Below are 19630 nucleotides of genomic sequence, written 5' to 3'. Positions count from 1 at the left end.
CTTAAATATAAAAATACTAAAAATAAGAAATTATATACAAAATATGTCACGGGATGAAGAATTTACTAGGACTCGGGATTCCACTGCTTTTCATGTAAATGGGGTTCATAAATTAATCCTAGATATTTATAGCTCAAAACAAAAGAAACAATAACTTTATTCTTTGTCAAAGTAGATTTCATAAAACATTAGTTATAAGTTGTGAGCATGACGCATCAAAAGTAATTAAAACCAAGCATGAGATATCAAACAAAATAATAAATAATTAATATAAATCATAAAAAAAATTAAATTCTATGCAAATAGTTATAAAAGAATTATTTTAATTACCACATGAACGAAACACAGCCTCCTCCATCGTCCTAGTTATGGGTCTAGCTCCGCATGGTGAAAACACACTCAAAGGAATTTTTCATTGCTCAAAAAAGTGTTTACAAATGATGGAAAAGGTGAGAAATAATTAAAACCGGGTTTGTAACAATTATATTTGTTACAAACCAAAGTGTTACAGAGACGATAAATATGAAGTGTCGCTGGCACTGTAGCAATACGACTGTCTTTTGTGGTCTAATGTTCTTCGTGTTCTTCTTCACCAGCAAAACTGGTTCATCTCTGCAACTTGATTTTTCTCCATCCTCAACCCTCTGTTCGTTCCCCTATCACTCCATCTCTCCTTTGCTTCTCTACGTACACCTTAAATATCCTCCCAGAACCGAAAATAATCCTCCATAACTCCAGCAAATCTTCCATTACTCAGTATTGAAGAAAAATATTCTCGGGAATATTTTCTTCCCCCGTTTCACGAGATTCCGTGTATCTTCCTCTTTGATCGAATTGAAAGCACTTACCAACCCTGTTGTAGTATAACAGGCTGGTATATATCCAAAACAAGAGAAAATCCGACCAAATATCCATGAGTTTAATGGAGAATATCTTCCCATGCACGTACACCTATGTTTCCTTCAACACGAGAATCTAGCCAATTTTATCCGACAAAATAAGCTATACCATGTCTGTTAAGACCAGTCACATCATCCCAACAATTCTCAGCCATTGAGTCTCTCTAAAATGTCCTCAAATCTCGAAAAAAAAATGTTGCAGGTGAGAAACAAGTTTCCCGCCTAAATTCAGTTTCAAATGAGGAAGATGATGGTTGCCCCCTATCCGGAGTATGGTTTCCTTTAATAGCTGGGGTGCCTGGGGGTGCCCTTATCCAAAATAAAAGTGTATTTAGTACTTTTCTGGGGGTACCCCGAGCAACTTTTCGAGCCGAATTTTCCAAAAATGTTTATTTCCCAAAAATACCTGCAAACACATAAAACACCATAATAAGTACGAAATCAAATACCAACAATACAGAACATTGAGGACAAATTAGACACAAAAATGTGTCTATAAAATACCCCCAAACTTATTATTTGCTAGTCCTCGAGCAAAACTAATCTAGAAAAATAAAATCCTAACACGCTAGGTGGCCCTAGCGACCGAGATATAGTCTCGGGAGGGTTTACCAGAGGTGTACCCACAAAACCATTACTCCAGAACCTAGCTATCTACGCAGAACCTTGGAAGGCACTAAAGAATCTCCTTGGTTGGTATACAAACATTGACTATAGGAGGAAGTACCCTGATGCGAAATTCCAATTGATGTACATGAGTTTGCACTCAACATACTATAATTCATATATAAGTGACAGAGCTCTACTCAGGTAGTTTCTAGACATCATAACCGGAGTCAACCAATCACATGGAAAGATTAAGAAGATGGATAAAGAGAAAATAGATGGTTTAAAGTGAACGGTGTTTCCCATATCTGTCTGAAGGCCTCTGCCAAGATGAACCTATCCTAATGGACTGAGATACCGGTCTGACTAATATCAACACAACTGGCAAATACAAGGGAACCAGTGGTCGATAAACCTAACTCTAGGTCAATACAACTGGCATATACAAGGGCACCAGTGGTCGACTTTATTGAATTTATTCCGGTTGGTATGACGGTCTGGTCTAATTTTTTTTTTTTATCTCAATCACCCTAATTCACCTAGCAATGGTAACAACTTGAATCGTGTGCCCTACCAAATCACTTAAAAAATAAAAACAGAAGGATTAGGATTCAACGAGATATGGCGAAACTACCATGTTTTTTTTTTTTTAATTCTAACACCTGAACTCTGTGCTTTTATGAGTAGACTCTTTAGATGTTTCCATCTAATCAGATTGGTTCCTCAACTCCTATAACCAAGATGTTCCCATCCACTTAGATTGGTTAGTGCCAACCTTAATAAACATAAATTTCTAGGCTTTGGAGTTTATTTATTGCAACTAAAAAGTTTCTCCGATACCCCCAAACTTAAATCTAACGTTGTCCTCAGTGTTCTAAAGATAAAATTAAAAGCATTAACAAGGAGAAACTGTTACCACTCGAAGCAAAAGAGTTAAGGAAAGATATTACCGCGTTGCATGAGATTGGGATACCTCCCAAGAAGTGCTAAGTTTAAAGTCTTCAGCCAGACATCGGAAGGAATTAATCACCTCATAAAATCATAAAGCAGTACCCGAAATAACTGTGGGTCATCTGGATCAAAAAGTGCTAACCACAAGAAGAGGAAACTACAACAATCCAAGAAGACATCGAACATTCCCTTGTTTAAGACAACTACATCTAGTTGTGGTTCAGGTTCAGGCTCTATAAAAGGGTCTAAATAAAAAGAATTCATCGGTTGGATTTCCTCAAAGGCATTCTGAAGATCAGGCTGAAGAGTATGGAAATACTCAATTAAGAACTTAGAAGCGCATAACAAAAGCCTGAATAATTGGGGATCCTCTAAGTCAATCAGATTTGACTCACACAACTGACCACAATGAAAGAGGTGGTCTTCCTTAAGAAAATGTGTCGACCTTATTTTCCTAAAGTAATTAGGTTTAGTCTTAAAACTTAATAACCGACACATCTGAAAATCATATGTTCCCACAATTGGAAGAAAAGTTTTTGGTGGGAAAACAAAGTCAATCTTGGTATCATAGCTTGGGTTAACCACATCAACCAGAGGATGGGTTTCTAACAAATGAGCTCTCTTATGGACACAACTAGGTTCAGGAAAAAGTGTATGAAGATAATCTTGTAAGATGGTTGAGGCACAAATGTCAAGTCCTACACGAGGGAACTTTCTAATAGTTAAAGGTAAGGCACCAGGAAAGTGATAATCACCCTCAAACTTAGAGTATTCAGTGTCGCTAGGTAGACTAGTCACAATTTCCCTAATTTCTAAATCATTAGATTCCTGAAAATGGTCAATTGATTCTTCTAAGTTATAATCAGGTGCATCCTCACTCATTTTTACGAGTTCACTTTCTTCGTCTAAGATTGTTGTTTCTAAATCGCTAGACTCAAAATAAACTCGTTCCTCTAAACCATCATTGGCTTCGTAATCAAAAGGAAGTACAACTTCGTCTAAAACGGTATTATCTCTCGTCAAATCCCCGTCCTTTTGAATAGGTGGATAATAATTAAAATTATCGGGATTTGAACCAGAAATATCATTATCATTATCAAGCTCAATAGGAGTAACAAATTCCTGATCACCATGCCTAAATGCTTCAGATTATTCATCAACATTGTCCACATCATACTCATCATTATCATAACATGAAAATGGTTGAACCTCATCTACACAAGGAGTGTTACCAATTCTAACCTCGATATCTTGATTATGCAAATAACTATCCTCATTTTCAAGAGTGTTATTGGATACACTATATTGGAAATTCAATTCATTTCGAGCAATACTTTCGTTCGTCTCTAACTCAAGTCTACGTGTTAACTCAACTATCCTCTCAAGGGTCTCTTCTAAAGAAATCTCCCTAAGTGTTGGATGTAAGTTTTAACTTAACCTATTGAGGATATCTTCCAAAGAAGATTCAGTCGTTGCTGCAGTTCTTTCGTCCATAACTACGTTGTTCACCTCATCTAATTTGTATGTCGATTCGGCTAACTTACGTGATGACTCAGCTAAATTCCTGAGAGACTCTTCTAGAGAAGGAATAGGAACTGAAGGATCATAAAAAAGACTACTTTTCAATAGTTTGATTGTATTCTCTAAAGACGAAGAACTAGTATTATAAACTTCTTGCCCGTATGACCGATGCGCGTGTGGATAGTAATTGGGCTCACCATGGTATGACCCAAAACCTTGAAAAGGTTGGCGTGCCCAACCACTATTCACACTATGATCATAAAAATAATAATGTCCATGTTGTTCAGTTGGATAATCATTGTATTAGCTATACCATTTCGACATCCTAACTGCAAGGGAATTCTAAACAAGCACAAACAAGGCTGACTCGACCACAACAAGCCTATTTTATCTAGCAAACAAAAAGCATGATGGCTCCACTTAGATTGTTTCTAGACTAGATTCTATTCTTTCGAAAAGGAATTCGTTACAATCTGAGAAAACCTCCCTGGAATCAATCTGAGTTAAAGTAAGTTGAATAGAGACGAGGGAAGCTCAGTGGAGCTTTGATACCCAAGGCCTCACCGGCGTTACAAGGCGGCGTATTCAACTCACAGTAACCATCATGAACTTCAAAGTATGCTCAAAAGAGTAACCAATATTTTTCGAACGACTTTCCTAATAAGCTCGTTACCCTATCGGTCTCGTTCTAGTCCAAATTTTAAGGCTTAGGTTCGCGTAGGTTACGTGTTCCTAAGGCGGGCAAGAAGAAAACGGTGATGAAATCCGAGTCCTTATCTTGATTTGTCCAGGCCTTTTCCCTTTACTAGAAAATTAAATCCGATTTCAGGTCCTCAACTTGTATGCATACGAAATCATCCAGTAAACCCGCTGACAGGGGATTCACGGGTGTTTATAATTCTTACCTCCCGTTCCAGACGGGGGATGAACCGTTGAAGTCGACTCGGGCCACGACTCCTATGTCATGTACGAACCCGAGGGGCCGAGGAGATATCGTAATCGCCGTCCTTCTCTGCAAACAGTTTATTTAAAACTACCCTTCCGTAGGGTTTTAAAAATAAAGTCCAATGTTCAATGTCCAAAAGAAAAGAAGAAAAAAAAATGTCTAAAATAAAATATTACAAAAATAAAAACCTTATACAGTTTCTAAAAAAAATAAAAATAAAGTTATTTACAAAATCTTCTTCTTCACTCCTTTTGGATTTCTCTTTTCTTTCCCTTTTGGGCTTTTCCTTTCTTTTCAGCACTTTCTCTTTTCTTTTAGCTTAGCTCCAAATCTAAAAGCAAACAAAAATACCAAAACGCGTAAAAAAGAAAAAATAAAATAAAACCTAAAAAACAAATCTATAATAAAAATCGCGTCGGCGGCGCCAAAAATTGATCGAATTTTATATATTGGTAAGAAGGTTGTCTTTCTCTCGGACTTTGTTGAATTGATTCTAGGCTTAAATATAAAAATACTAAAAGAAGAAATTATATATAAAATATGTCACGGGATGAAGAATTTACTGGGACTCGGGATTCCACTGCTTTTCATGTTCATGGGGTTCATAAATTAATCCCAGACATTTATAGCTCAAAACAAAAGAAACAATAACTCTATTCTTTGCCAAAGTAGATTTCATAAAACATTAGTTGTAAGTTGTGAGCATGACGCATCAAAAGTAATTAAAACCAAGCATGCGACACCAAACAAAATAACAAATAATTAATCATAAAACAATTAAATTCTATGCAAATAGTTATAAAAGAATTATTTTAATTACCACATGAACGAAACACAGCCTCCTCCGTCGTCCCAGTGATGGGTCTAGCTCCGCATGGTGAAAACACACTCAAAGGAATTTTCATTGCTCAAAAAGGTGTTTACAAATGATGGAAAAGGTGAGAAATAATTAAAACTGGGTTTGTAACAGTTATATTTGTTACAAACCAAACTGTTACAGAGAACGATAAATATGAAGTGTCGCTGGCACTGTAGCAATACGATTGTCTTTTGTGGTCTAATGTTCTTTGTGTTCTTCTTCACCAGCAAAACTGGTTCATCTCTGCAACTTGATTTTTCTCCATCCTCAACCCTCTGTTCGCTCCCCTATCACTCCATCTCTCCTATGCTTCTCTACGTACACCTTAAATAGCCTCCCAGAACCGAAAATAATCCTCCATAACTCCAGCAAATCTTCCATTACTCAGTATTGAAGAAAAATATTCTCGGGAATATTTTCTTTCCCTGTTTCACGAGATTACGTGTATCTTCCTCTTTGATCGAATTGAAAGCACTTACCAACCATGTTGTAGTATAACAGGCTGGTATATATCCAAAACAAGAGAAAATCCGACCAAATATCCATGAGTTTAATGGAGAATATCTTCCCATGCACGTACGCCTCTGTCTTCTTCAACGCGAGAATCTAGCCAATTTTATCCTACAAAATAAGCCATACCATGTCTGTTAAGACCAGTCACATCATCCCAACAATTCTCAGCCATTGAGTCTCTCTAAAATGTCCTCAAATCTCGAGCAAAAAATTCTGCAGGTGAGAAACAAGTTTCCCGCCAAAATTCAGTTTCAAATGAGGAAGATGATAGTTTCCCTCTATCCAGAGTATGGACGCCTTTAACAGCTGGGGTGCCTGGGGGTGCCCTTATTCAAAATGAGGGTGCCATTAGTACTTCTTCGGTGGTGCCCCGAGAAACTTTTCGAGACGAATTTTCCAAAAATGTTTATTTCCCAAAAATACGTAGAAACACATAAATCACCATAATAAGTACGAAATCGAGTACCAACAATACAGAACATTGAGGACAAATTAGACACAAAAATGTGTCTATCAGTAGGAAGGAGAGGAGCCGGCCAAGCATGGGCATGGCTACATTTGGTGTGAGTGTGGCGGCTTTAGAGCAACCTGATTGGTTGATGGAACATGGGGTCGGTTAGTATGGGCCCAGCCACGACTTATGTGCGTGTGGCGAATTTTAGGCGACCTGATTGGTCGAGGGAAAATATGGCAGTTTAGGATGGGGCGTGGCCAATGGCAGATGGCGCCGGCTGGCCTAAGGCATGGCCACGCATCCCTTTGCTGCGGCTCATTGTTTTCTGATTCTGGGAAAGATTTATCTCTTGCTAATCCATGACGGAATAATTACCTAGTTTGTCTAGGCTTAATTTCGACAAGTACAGTCTGATATACTGCGCAAGGCGCGAAACCCTAATTTCTGCAAATTAGTGAGGTTCATGAGTTTTTTGTGAGTTATCACAATTATTGATTGGATTTTGTGTGCTGTCACAAAATTCCTTTTTTACAGAGTGCAGTGTGCTTTATGTTTGAGCATTTCGTGCAATGACCTTAACTTTGGTACTTGGAGATCCGTGCTACTCTGCTGTGAGTGAACATAAATTCGTCATGTCATACCGATATTAAGGGTTCTTCCGGGGAACATAGCACAGGAAAAGTACTCAGTGAGTCTTACGTAGGCGAAGTGCCGAAATTTACAGAGTGTTTGGGATGGTTGCTACATCCTCCAATTTGGGTAAATTTCATGTAAATATATTGAACGCCTCAATAAGTATGCCAGTGGAGAGGTTGGCACTCAACGGCTCCGTTTCCTTGCAGAGTAACGTCACATCAGATGCAAGATTTTACAATTTTAACCCTAAGCTAAAAACCACCATCAACATTAAGTCCCCTGCTTAGCTCGGAACAGTGGCATTGTTGCAGGGTAAGCATGAGATGGTGACATACGAGGATAAAATCAAAACGACAAGTCATGAAGAGATTTTCAGGAAGATTTGGCTAACCTTTTTCGGAAGGTATGAAGAATCTATGATCCTTGCATTGGCGGCTTTGCATAAATTCGGCTTAGCCTTGGGGTGTTGGCATCAACGTTGCAACTTTGGCTACTGATCGGCAGAGGTGGCAGTGCGACTTGGTCCGCGGAGCGGGTGCTAGCCGACTATGGAAAGGTGGCTGACGCTGCTTTGGTTGGCTGACTGATGGCGCGGGTTTGGCCGCGTTCTGTTGGCGCTGGCTTGGCGCGGATTGTTGGCCGGCCGTGGAGAAGAAAGGTGGCGCTGGCTATGGAGCGGGGAAGATGCCGCTGGATGTGGAGCGTATTGTTGGCGCTAGCTAGGTCAATGGCGTTGTTGGCTAGCTGTGGAGCAGAAAAGATGGCGCTGGCTTGAGCACGGAGTGCTGGAGCCACGGAGCGCAGATATTATCACACGTCTTGTTTGTTTATGGAGCATCAGTGTGGTGTGCCCAATCATCTATTCTCGTTCATGGAGCAATGGGTAATTCTTCTTATAATCAAACCCTAGAAACTCTGTTCGTATGAAAAAGGGTATCGACCCTCTTCTGTTTTTTGTTGCTCGTCCGACTCTGTGCTTTCGTCTGCAACATCTGGCTCCTCTTCGTCGTTTGTTAGCGGTGGTAGAGCGAGAATTAACGGCCACAAAATAATCTTCAATAGTTATAATCAGCGGCAAGGCGATCCAGGAGAACTCAAGGTAGTTGCTCTCGCATGTAGCCAATCAACAATATCATCGGTCTTCTCCAGAATGTGTACTAAGGTCTAGCTCCAGAAAAATGAGTATCTAACCTCTCCAATGAATTTTAAATTTTACAAACTCCATTACACTCTTGGGATGGATGGAAGAAATATATGCTCGGCAATGATCATGTCAGGGCTAATCTTGGAGATTGTGGTTGCGTTGTTGGTCAAAATATTCTGGAACCATTGGGCGCGAAATAGATGAGTTGAGAGGCGCTCCGTCGCCGATATGCTGCTACCAGGACTTCATTCCAAGCAACATCCTTTGAACCATCTTCTGAATCTTGGATTATTGGATGGAATGGGATGCGGTGAGTAGTCCCCAGTTATACTTCTGTTATATCCGATGGCGTGGATGGATATGTGAATGTATCTCTGTGGCGTGCTTTTGGGGTTTTTGATGCACGTGTATGGTTTCATGTTGAGAAATTCTTGTGGCTCGTAAAACTTTGAAAGTGACGATGTTGAAATCGGAAATAACCTGGTTGAGGGCAGTGAAGGCATCCCATTCTGGTATTCCCCATGTGTAATTATCCCGAGCCTATTTTCTCGTGGAATATGTACTTCTGCTGCATTCACTGGTAAGGTGGTGACTGCGTTTACGCTTCTAAACATGAAGGATGCTTTAATCCCCAATTGTATCCTAATTTAATTGCGCCGCCTTGAAACCATGACTATGGGATTTGATAATCTTATCATACTCCCCTGTATGTGATGCTGGGATGCTTAGAATATCACATGGACGAAACATTCTGGATAATGAAGAGGTAGAAGTGAGAGAGTTATGTCATTAATTTTGGCTCCCTCTGTATTTTCAAGAAAAATGTTTCAGCCGCGTCCCTGGAGTTATATCATGAATGCTTGATTGTTGTAGGGGATGGACCGTGATGAGCAGTCCTCAGTCGCACTTCTCTTTGGTTACTGAAGTTGCTTTTTCTGAGTAGGCTTGGGATCCTCCGCGGCCTCGTAAAGTGTTGCAGGCGCCTTCTAGACAGAGAGGTGATGATATTCTTACTTTACACCTTTGAAGGGTGGATGACCTTGTCGTGGCCATGACTTTTTGGTTGATCGTGTCTTCTGAGATTTGACAGTGAAGGGATCTCGTGTAGAGCCTCAGTCCCCAAGTGTGGTTTACATGTTTCCATCTTGTATGGTCGGTGAGTTGACCATGATAAAGATATCATCTTGCATCCGTACTGGCGACTCTATTACTTCTTCCACGTGAAACTAAAATATGGAGAAGTAAGGATTACTTTTGTAGTGGTTGTTGCTATGGTAAAGCTCAGGCTGGTATCGACAAACGAGCAGCAACAGTTCTTGGCAGAAGATGTGATCAGAAGGGACTACATCTTCGTGGGAACCAAAATAGGTTGGATGGAATTGCATGGGAGTCCATAGAAGCAAAGGGATTGGCTGGATGCGTAAACGAGTAAACTGTCCATGACCACGGGGTTTGGAGAGATGGATCAAAATGTGGCCACAACTACGAACCTTGGATGGATGTGATCACGATCCTTGACAGGGAAGAGTGTGGCATCTACGGCACGATTTTTGGCAGGAAAGAGGCGTTAAAGCGGCTTCGGCTCTTGGAGAGGACGTTGAAGCTTATGGAGAAAAACGTTGAAGCTTCGGATTCAGATCCTGGAGCAGCTTATGGAGAGAACGCTGAAGCGGAGCGGCTGCTGGAACGAATATTGAAGCGGAGCGACTTCTGGAGAGAACGTTGAAGCGACTCCTGGAGGGAAACGTCGAAGCGGCTGCTGGAGAAAACTCCAGTGAGGGCGCTACTAACCCTTGACCTCGAAAAACGACTTGATACGATATGGTATATGGCAAGACGACACAAGTAGTGCTGGTCGGAAAGTCGTGTTTTTCTCCTCATGGGAAAGAATACGCTTCTTCTGTTTGACTTTCCTTGCAACTCTCAGAGCCTTGACGGTTACAATGTTGAAGTCGGCGGCCGCGTCAATCAGCATGCTGTCATACTCGACATCCTTCAAGTGAACAGTGGTTGGGAGTCCCCAGTTCCATCTATCAATCGTTCTTTCCAAGAGAGGTTGGTGTTTGGGAACGGCTTCCCTGGATGGAAACGGCTGCTTTCCTGATGCAATGCGGTTGATAGCTGCAAATATGTCTTGACGCTGCGCCTTGGAGAAAATACATAATCTCACATAAATGTTTCATCATAGACTGCAAGATTTTGTGGGCGAAGTCCCCATAAATCATGCAGACGGGAAGAGGGTCTCTGTGAACTCAAGAGGGTTGCTGATTTTCTTTGCCTCGATTTTGGAGAAGTCATTCCTGATCTTCACGTGTAATGAAATTGGATTAATGATTCCTTTCTACTGGGCGTTCAAGAGCAACACGAGCCTCTTCATCTTTAAACGTGCGTCCTGCTGAAGTGTCTGCGCCGGATGTTAAAAGTATTCCTTGTCAGATCCATCTGGGGTTGACGTGACTCTTGTGGTAGCCGTTCCGTTAGTTTCTTGAGGAAAATAGGTATCTCTTTCTGAGTTATAGCCATGTCTGTCTGATCCTTACGAGAACCTTTTGTCTTTCCATCAAATCAACAGTGGAAAGAGATCGGCTTCTTCTGGATCTTCCAGTCTCTCGTGCTGATGGTGGAGTAGCAGCGACTCTGGTGACGGTTGGAGCTGTCACACTTGAAGAAACGTTGGGGGTGGCGGCAGCGGCTCTGGCTCTGGTGATCGGAGGTGTAACACCTGAAGGCACATTTTCCACGTCGCTGGTGTTGGCAGGTGGCGTATTAATTCCACTGGAAGGAGCGTTAGTACCGGGGATGATTTCAGCGCTAGTGTTCTCAGGGTTTGTTGCTGATTCGGACCTGAGTTCTACCATCTTGAGATCGGGTAAATTGACGTTTAGTCCCAAAGTTACTGGGCTTGGGACGCTTTAGTCCTCTCATCTCAGGCCTAGTATTCTCTAGTCCAGAAATTCCCCGTCTCAAACAATTTAATCCAAATATGGACGAGTTAGTCCAAAATTTGGGACCGATCCCGATTTTCCTGTATTTCCAATATCCCGTAACTACCCTTGAGACGATTCCATACATAAAATGAGGATTTGAAATCGAAAATTTCAGATCTCAAACATGAGTCCAAAACAGGGAGCCGGACAGAGAAGAAATTCGTAGGCGATTTAACCGTTTCAGAGAGAAATTTGGTTGCGATTCAACTTCAGGTTACTGGTAAAGTGTAGTTACGGGATTATTTTCGATCTCAGATTTGAATTCACGTCAGATTTCAGAGATAGATCGATCCAGAATTCAACTTCAGTTTCAGCAATTTAATAGTTTCATAGAGGTTAGGTTGGATTTCATCGTTTCTGATATTTAGTGGAATTCAAATTCAGGTTAGTTCTGTTTTTGCTTCATCGTTGAATCCCTTTTCTGATATTTAGTTTTTTTTTTTTTATTTTATCAGTTGATGATATGAATTCAATCTGTTACATATTATTGTTTGTATGTTATTGATTTGATTTTTGGTGTATTTTAGCTTTTGATTTTTGTTAAATGATTTTGATTACTGTTTTTTGGTGTTTGGTGTTATGATGCATGATATGAAATCGAACTGATATTAGATCATATGCTTTTGGTTTATTCAATTATGTGTTCTAGTAAGATTCTGAAGCTTATATCTTCGATTAATCGATGGACTAGTTTTGATTTGAAGTTTACTGTTATTTGATTTTTGCCTTCGATTAAATGTGTACTTTCCTGTACACTCTTCAAGTTTTAGGTTATGGAATCTGAAACTATTATTATATCTTTTGTTATATGTAGGTGTATCAAATATGTCTGAGAAGTTCGTTCATGCTGTTTTGAATCATGGTGAACATTCTTCTGCGTTTCGTGTTAATACTTTAATCACCGTTGATGAATTGAAGCATTTTTCCTGTAAGAAGTGGAGGTCTTTGTCCCCTTTGAGTATACGTTTTTCCTATATGGATACTAATCAAGTAGTTTTTATACAAGGTGATATACAACTTCAAGGTTTAGTTGCTCTTGTTATTCAGATGAACAATGAAGATTTCTATTTGAATGTTGATGTGATTCCGAAGCATACTGGTTGTAGCACTAGTTCAAGGTCTTTGTCTCGTTCTAATTCTGGTTGTAGCAGTAGTTATGGTGCTAGTACTTCAAACTCTTGTGTAAGTGAAAGTCCTAAGCTTGTAAGTGTGGTCGATCATGACGTGGACAAGGCCAAGCCTCTCATTATCGATGAATGGCGTTATGTTTTTGACAATATTGGTAGAGAATTTGTGGGTGGTGTTAAAGCTGTAAGGATTGCTGTTGATCAATACAAGATGTGTACTGGTTACAAGATTCTTATTCTTAAAAACGACAAGACTCGTTTTACTGCGAAGTGCGAAGAAGATGGTTGTGGTTGGAGGATTCACTTTGGGCCTGTGAATGGTGATATTTCTCGGTTTGTGCTGAAAGATTCTAACGTTATTCACAGGTTAGTGGTGTTCACTTGTTTTTTTGATCCATGTTATTGATTTTTAGGTTTTAATATGTAGACTTGTTTTAGGTGTACATTGTGGTGCACATTACTTGTTGTAGGCTTTTTGTGTGGCACTTGTGGTGTAAATTTCATATTCTTGCTTGGTATGTGCTTTCTTTTTGCATGTGTGTTGTTGTTTTTGAGATTTTATTAAGTGTACAATGTGGTGCACATTACTTATTCCAGACTTTTTTTTGTAGCTGTGGTGTTGGTTTGAGGTTGAAGAGTCATGTGGTGACAACCAAGTTAGTTAAGCATTTGATCGCTGATAGTATACAGGGTGATGCCACTGTGAAACCCAAATAGATAATGTCACTCTTTAAGAAGACTTATGGGTCCAATATTAAGTATCACCATGCCCGTAGAGGGAAAGAAGCTGTATTTGAAGATCAATATGGTGACGACGAGAAGTCGTATAGCGATTTAAATTGGTATGTGAAAGCCATTGAGCAAACTAATCCTGATAGCTTTGTGAAACTTGAAGTTGATGAAGAAACTGGAAGATTTAAGCGGATTTTCATCTGTTTCGGTGCTTGCAAGCATAGCTATAGGTATCCCAGGCCCATGATTTACTTGGACGCTACTTTACTCATTGGTAGATTCAGGGGTACTTTGATGGCTGCAACATGTGTCAATGGAAATGATGGTTTTTACCCATATGCCTTTGCTATTGTTTTATCTGAAAACAAAGACAACTGGCTTTGGTTTCTGGATAATCTTCAACAAGTGGTCGATGATCGTCCGATTGTTTTCCTTAGTGATCGTCACGAAGGACTTCTGCAGGGCATTCCAAGAGCATTTCCTGGTTCATATCACAGCTATTGATTTTACCACATCAAGTGCAATCTCCCTATTGGAAAAGGTGATGCGAATTACAATGCCGTTATTGATTTGTTTTACAAAGCTGCTTACTCTTACACAGGATCAAACTTTGAAGAAGCTTTGCGGGGCATGCATGCAATTGGTTGTGGACATGTTGCTAATTATATCAGGACCATTCCAAAGGAGAAATGGGCAAATGCATTTTTCCCTGTATGCAGATATGCTGCTCACTCTTCATCTATCGCCGAGTCATTCAATAACTGGATTCTTGAGTTCAAAAAGCTGCCTGCTTTTTCTCTTCTCGATGCGATACGGTGAGTTTTATGTTTAGTGTTTCATTCATTTATTTTTTACTGTCGCACACATGGATTTGCTTGATGTGTACATACTTGTACACATGTTATATCTGTGATTCTGCAACTGTGTACATTGTTGTACACATGTTTTATTTGTATTTATTCTATATCATGTTTTGAGTTTATGTTTTGTGTTTTTATTATCTTAGTTTGAAGGTTATGCAGATGAATTCTAAGAGAAGGGTTGAAGGTCTTGAAAATTTTAACACTAGGCTCACTCCCGTATACGAGGATTTACTAAACGAGAACATCAACATTGGTCGTACTTGGACTGTTGTTGAGTCTATGACAATATTGTATGAAGTCAGGTCTCCCCGCACTCATTCTGTAGATCTGTTGGAGAGATCCTGTACGTGTCACAGGTGGCAAGTAAATGGTTTTACCTGCGCACATGCTTGTGCTGCCATTCAATCTACAAGGGAGGACATCTATTCATTTGTTGAGCCATACTTCACCACTGAATGGTACAACAGGACATACCAAGAGATCATCTTGCCAATCCCCAATTATGACAAGCCGCAGTCTTATGATCCTAGTGATAGGATTATTGTTCCTATTCCTTTGCCTCCACCCGGTTGACGAAGAGAACAGTGTTTCAAGAAGGCTTGGAAGAAGCAAAAGAGGCCTATGATGTGCACAAAGTGCTTCACTCTTGGTCACCACAACAGAGCTACCTGCCCCATGCCTTGATGCTTTTTATTATGTTTGATTTGTTTGAAAGATTCTATGTTTTTTGGTTTTTACTTTTGGTAATGTCTTTTCATTTTTCTATTCATGGATAATTAGTGTCAGGATCTGTGTACCATTATGTACACCTTCCTGTGCACTTCACTTTTCTTACCTGTCTTTTTTACATGTGTAGCATTATGTACACCTTGTTGTACAATGGATGCTTCTAGTTTATTTTGTTTAGTAATATTCTATCTTTTCAGTTCTAATGCCAGTAATTAGTTTTTATTTTTGCTGTTTAATGATTGATACTAGGTTATTACTTTTTCTGTTTTATGTTTCTGTTAGTACATGTGTACTATTATGTACACCTTCGTGTACCATTGCCTGACATAAGTCTATTTTCAGAACATCAAAATTGAAACTAATAAAAAACATTAATTCAAGGTCTTTATAATAGTGACAAGTCTTAAACAGAAAGTTGAAAACTTAAATTTGTCTGAAGATTAAAAATGTTTAGAAGAAATTCAGAAAGTGATCTTGAATGAAGATTAAAAACTCTTCTTCCTCTTCAATGGTTGCTTTCCTGTAGTCTTGCGCTACTGATTATGCTCCTCGTCCTTCGCTATATCCCACCCCTTTTCATACCATCCGACTTTTGTCAACATCTTGGCCACCAATTTTGATCTCATTTGCTGAAAAATGTCTTCGGCCCTCTGCTGACCTTTTTTCATACCTTTTGTTGTCTTCATACTTCGTTTCATAAAGTAAGAAGTATATATTAGACAGTCCGGGTTGATTCCTTGTGAATGGAATGTCATGATGTTTAATTCTTGCTCTTCTATAGGTGGATGACCCTTCAATGCTCTCTTCTTATTGAGTTTCACTTGTACCACATCTGCTAGTTTCTTTGCATCGTCTTTATATGACTGTTCATTTTCTGAGTGTAACGAGTTATACCATTTCCATTCCTTAGCTTCGAAATCAAAATTCAAAAGTGACCAGCGTAATCCCATCCTCGTCTGATCTGTAGAGTGATTGATAGGGATTACAAGAACTTCCAGATTCCCAGGCATGTCCCGTATGAAATCAACCACAAGCTTTTGCACCTCGTTGGTGACATTATACTTGACATAGTACTGTAATTAATAATTTGTTAGAAAACAAAATTAATTAGGCTCACCTTAATCAGAAAACTAACAAGCATGTACACTACTACAGAAAACTAACAAATCAAACATTGTAGGCCTGAAAGAAGACCGTATATCCATGTATGATATACAGGTGTACACCTATGTACACACCTATATAAATCTAACAATCAAGAATTAGCAGACCATGTATCAATCATAGATGCATATTGGTGTACATCTATGTACATAGCTAAATAAATCTAACAATCAACACTTAACAGACCATGTATCAATCATATATGCATATTGGTGTATATCAATGTACACAGCTAAAGAAATCTAAAAACACATAGAACACGCCATGTCAATTAGGTGTAAAACTATGTACACAATATTAAAGTAACTATATATGACATTTATTATTTTTTTTGAGAAACTTACACATGTTGTAGGACTCATAATTTCACAGCTCAGGTACTTTTTGTCATCTGGATGACGAATGCTATCTCTGACAAGTGCTCTTCTACGTCGATGGATGTAGAAATGGAGTACCTCTTGGTCCAGATATTTGTTGAACATCAGTTCACGAAGTACTCTTCCAACAATCAAAATATCTTCCTTGACTGTTGGATCATCCAGTCTTATTAGTTGCCAAGCTACAGAGCTGCGGAAACATAAAGGAAATGTTAACATGGTGTACAAAGTTATGCACATAATTTTTTTTTATAAGATTAAATCATGGTGTTTTGTGAACTTACTCCATGCTTGCATAGTCGAAGAATTTTTGTACCCTTTTTTTGTCCTGTCCTGGTTGCATAGCGTGGTATAGTGGTGATAGACGAACATCTGGCAATGGATTGTGAGGACGATATACATCTCCCTTTCTCTTTATTGGGGCAGGATAGCCTGGTTCTTGTCCCTATTTGATCCCCTTGCCTTTTGGATTTGCTTTTATCACAACTCGTTTGGTTTTACCCTCGGCAGTGAATTCAGGATCTAGCTTACTTTTTGTATTTCTCTTTTGTGGTGTCTTGGAAAACTTTCCAGCGGCTTGTGTCTTCAACATCTCTTCTTCCTTCATCCTCCATGCTCTTGTCCTCACTGGATTCGTCTTCTCTTCTTCTACCTCTTGGCTGCTAAAAAATTCACTAGGATTTTGTTTAATGAACTGCACTGCTTCTTCAATGATCCTTTCTCGTACATCTTAATTGGATAATGATTTTTGCGACGACTCTTCTTTTGGATCTTCTTGGCTCAGTAATGCAAAGCTTGGACAATCGTGGCGGATCAGGGTTGCCATCTTTTCCTTCACTTCAGTTGGTTCCATTCTGTAACAACCTTTTTCAATCTTTACGAATACAGTTTCAGACAAGTTGTCTAGAGGGTCCTCAATTGATGTATAAGTCTCATTCTGTGATTCTTCTCCTTGTGTGAGTAAAAGGACTTCTTTAGGATCCAACTGACATATGGCTTCAGCTGCAATTATAGTAGCTTCATCAATTTTAGCTGTTCGAGTGCCATCCATCACATTCCGGTCATCAAAGTTCACTTGGTCTTGTTTATCTTCATTGATAACACTTGTCTTTGGCATAAAAGTACTGAAAAATGATTTTTTTATGAGAATTTTCAATGGTGTACAGAGTTTTACACCAATGTACAGGTATGTACACAAATTCAGAAGAATTCATAAAGGTGTACATCCTTGTACACACATACTGAAAACAAAAAAAATAAAATACATAAGCTGAGATCATTTTCTTTATACCTTTGTTTGTTAGCAGCTTCACACCCAGCTACTTTGTCAATTTCATCAGTTTGAGCAGTATCCTGGTCATTAAGGTTCATATGCTCTTCTTGACCTTCAGGGATTTCAACTTCCTTTGGCAGAAGAGTGCTGGAAAAAATGCAATTTTTTTAGAAAATGAGAAATCACTAAGGTGTAAATCTTGATACACACACAGAAGAAATCACTAAGGTGTACATATTGGTACGCATATATAGAAAATGAGAAGAAATGCGAGCTGCACATATACCTCGGCTTGTTACCAGTTTCAGACTCAACTCCTTGGCTTGTTCCATCCTTGCCATCCTCTTCTTCATTTGCCTCATTGGTCTTTGGTGAATGAGTGCTAAAAAGATTCAAGTTTTAAAAAAAGGTATTAGCTTTCACACACTGGTGTACGACTATGTACACATATAAAAAAAGAAATGACTTTAAAATTTAAAAAAAATGATGTTGTACCTTTGCTTTTCAGGAGTTTCATACGGAACTTCATTCCTTTCAGATTCAGTTTCATGCTCGTCATCACCACCTTTGCTACCCTCTTTGTCATTGTCATGATCATGCATATCACCACCCTTACTACCCTCATTGTCATTGTCATCACCATCATCATCATCATTATCATCAGCATTATGATCATGCATATCACCATCTTCATTGTGCTCCTCCTTGTCATTGTCATCACCATCATCATCATCTTCCTTGTGCTCTTCCTCAACCTTGTCATCCTCCTCCTCCTCATCTTCATCCTCCTCAATCTCATCATATTCCTTGTGCTCCTCCCTATCATCCTCCTCCTCCTCCTCCTCATCCTCATCCTCATCCTCCTCAATCTCCTAAGTTTCAAGCCGTATTTCCTTTGCACATTTAAATATTTCATGCAAAGTGTAATTACGGAAATCATTAGCTTCTCTTTCTGTCAAGTTCATTAGACCAAATTCATTAACTTTTAGTCTTTTCTCTTTAATGAAACTAAGAAGCCTTTCTTGCCTATCCAGAACTTCAGTAAGCTCCTCATCCAACTCCTTTCTTCGCATTTCCTTCACAACATCTATGCTATTTTCTTGTTTCTGCCTCCGGTACTCATCCAAAAGCAATCGCTATTCATCAGTATAAGCCTTCACCCATCCTGGTTGCATCTGAAAACATGCCAAAGTATCAACATTGATCACAGGTGTACAATTTTTTACACATGTTGTAAGAGTGTACATTCTTGTACACAAGACAAATTTCTTAAAATCTATCAACAATGTACAATCATGTACATATACTATTCTAAGAAAGTTTTTTGAGATACCTTTTTCATGGCATCATTCAGGTCTTTCTCGATTGTATTACTGACGTCGCTGATGATCCACCTAAGAATCCTTGGCAAACCTTCCTCATTGCTTGGCTTCATGATTTTGTTGTGTTCAGCAAACCAATGCTGAATTAACAAATAGGTGAATAGTTGGAAATGTAAGAGAAAGGAACAAACACAATGAATATAATTATTTAAAATGGTGAATGGATATATCAGGTGTAAAACTGTGAACTCACCAACAGATAAATCACACAACCATTAACTTTAAGTGGTGAATCCTGATGTTTCTTAATGCTCGCCATGAGATACTCATGTATATGAACTGGACATCAAGTTCTCTTCATCCTATCCAAAGACTCAAAAAAGTGTGCAAACTGGTTCTTGCTAATCATACTTCCGTTTTCCTGGGTAAAAAAGACCGTGAATACAGAAGTACATAGTAAAAAACACCACTAAGTCTTCAGCATTTCTTTCAATCTCCATTTTCGACTTTGGTTTTAGCTTCATGAT

General features: G+C 39.1%; 1 protein-coding gene across 1 annotated transcript; it reads right to left on the bottom strand.

The window, feature by feature from the left end:
* Positions 1-15500: 15500 nt before the first annotated feature.
* LOC113272630 (MATH and LRR domain-containing protein PFE0570w-like) lies at positions 15501-19422 on the bottom strand. Its single transcript, XM_026522443.1, has 11 exons — positions 19357-19422; positions 19115-19243; positions 18765-18917; positions 18503-18653; positions 18277-18358; positions 18068-18163; positions 17800-17928; positions 17332-17632; positions 17040-17170; positions 16476-16698; positions 15501-16040 (listed from the first exon to the last, which is right to left on the bottom strand). The coding sequence occupies exons 1-11, from the start codon at positions 19420-19422 to the stop codon at positions 15501-15503; spliced, it is 2001 nt and encodes a 666-aa protein (XP_026378228.1).
* Positions 19423-19630: the final 208 nt, after the last annotated feature.

The sequence above is a fragment of the Papaver somniferum genome, chromosome 4, assembly GCF_003573695.1.
Source record: "Papaver somniferum cultivar HN1 chromosome 4, ASM357369v1, whole genome shotgun sequence".
NCBI lineage: Eukaryota > Viridiplantae > Streptophyta > Magnoliopsida > Ranunculales > Papaveraceae > Papaver > Papaver somniferum.
This window is presented reverse-complemented; position numbering and strand designations above follow the sequence as displayed.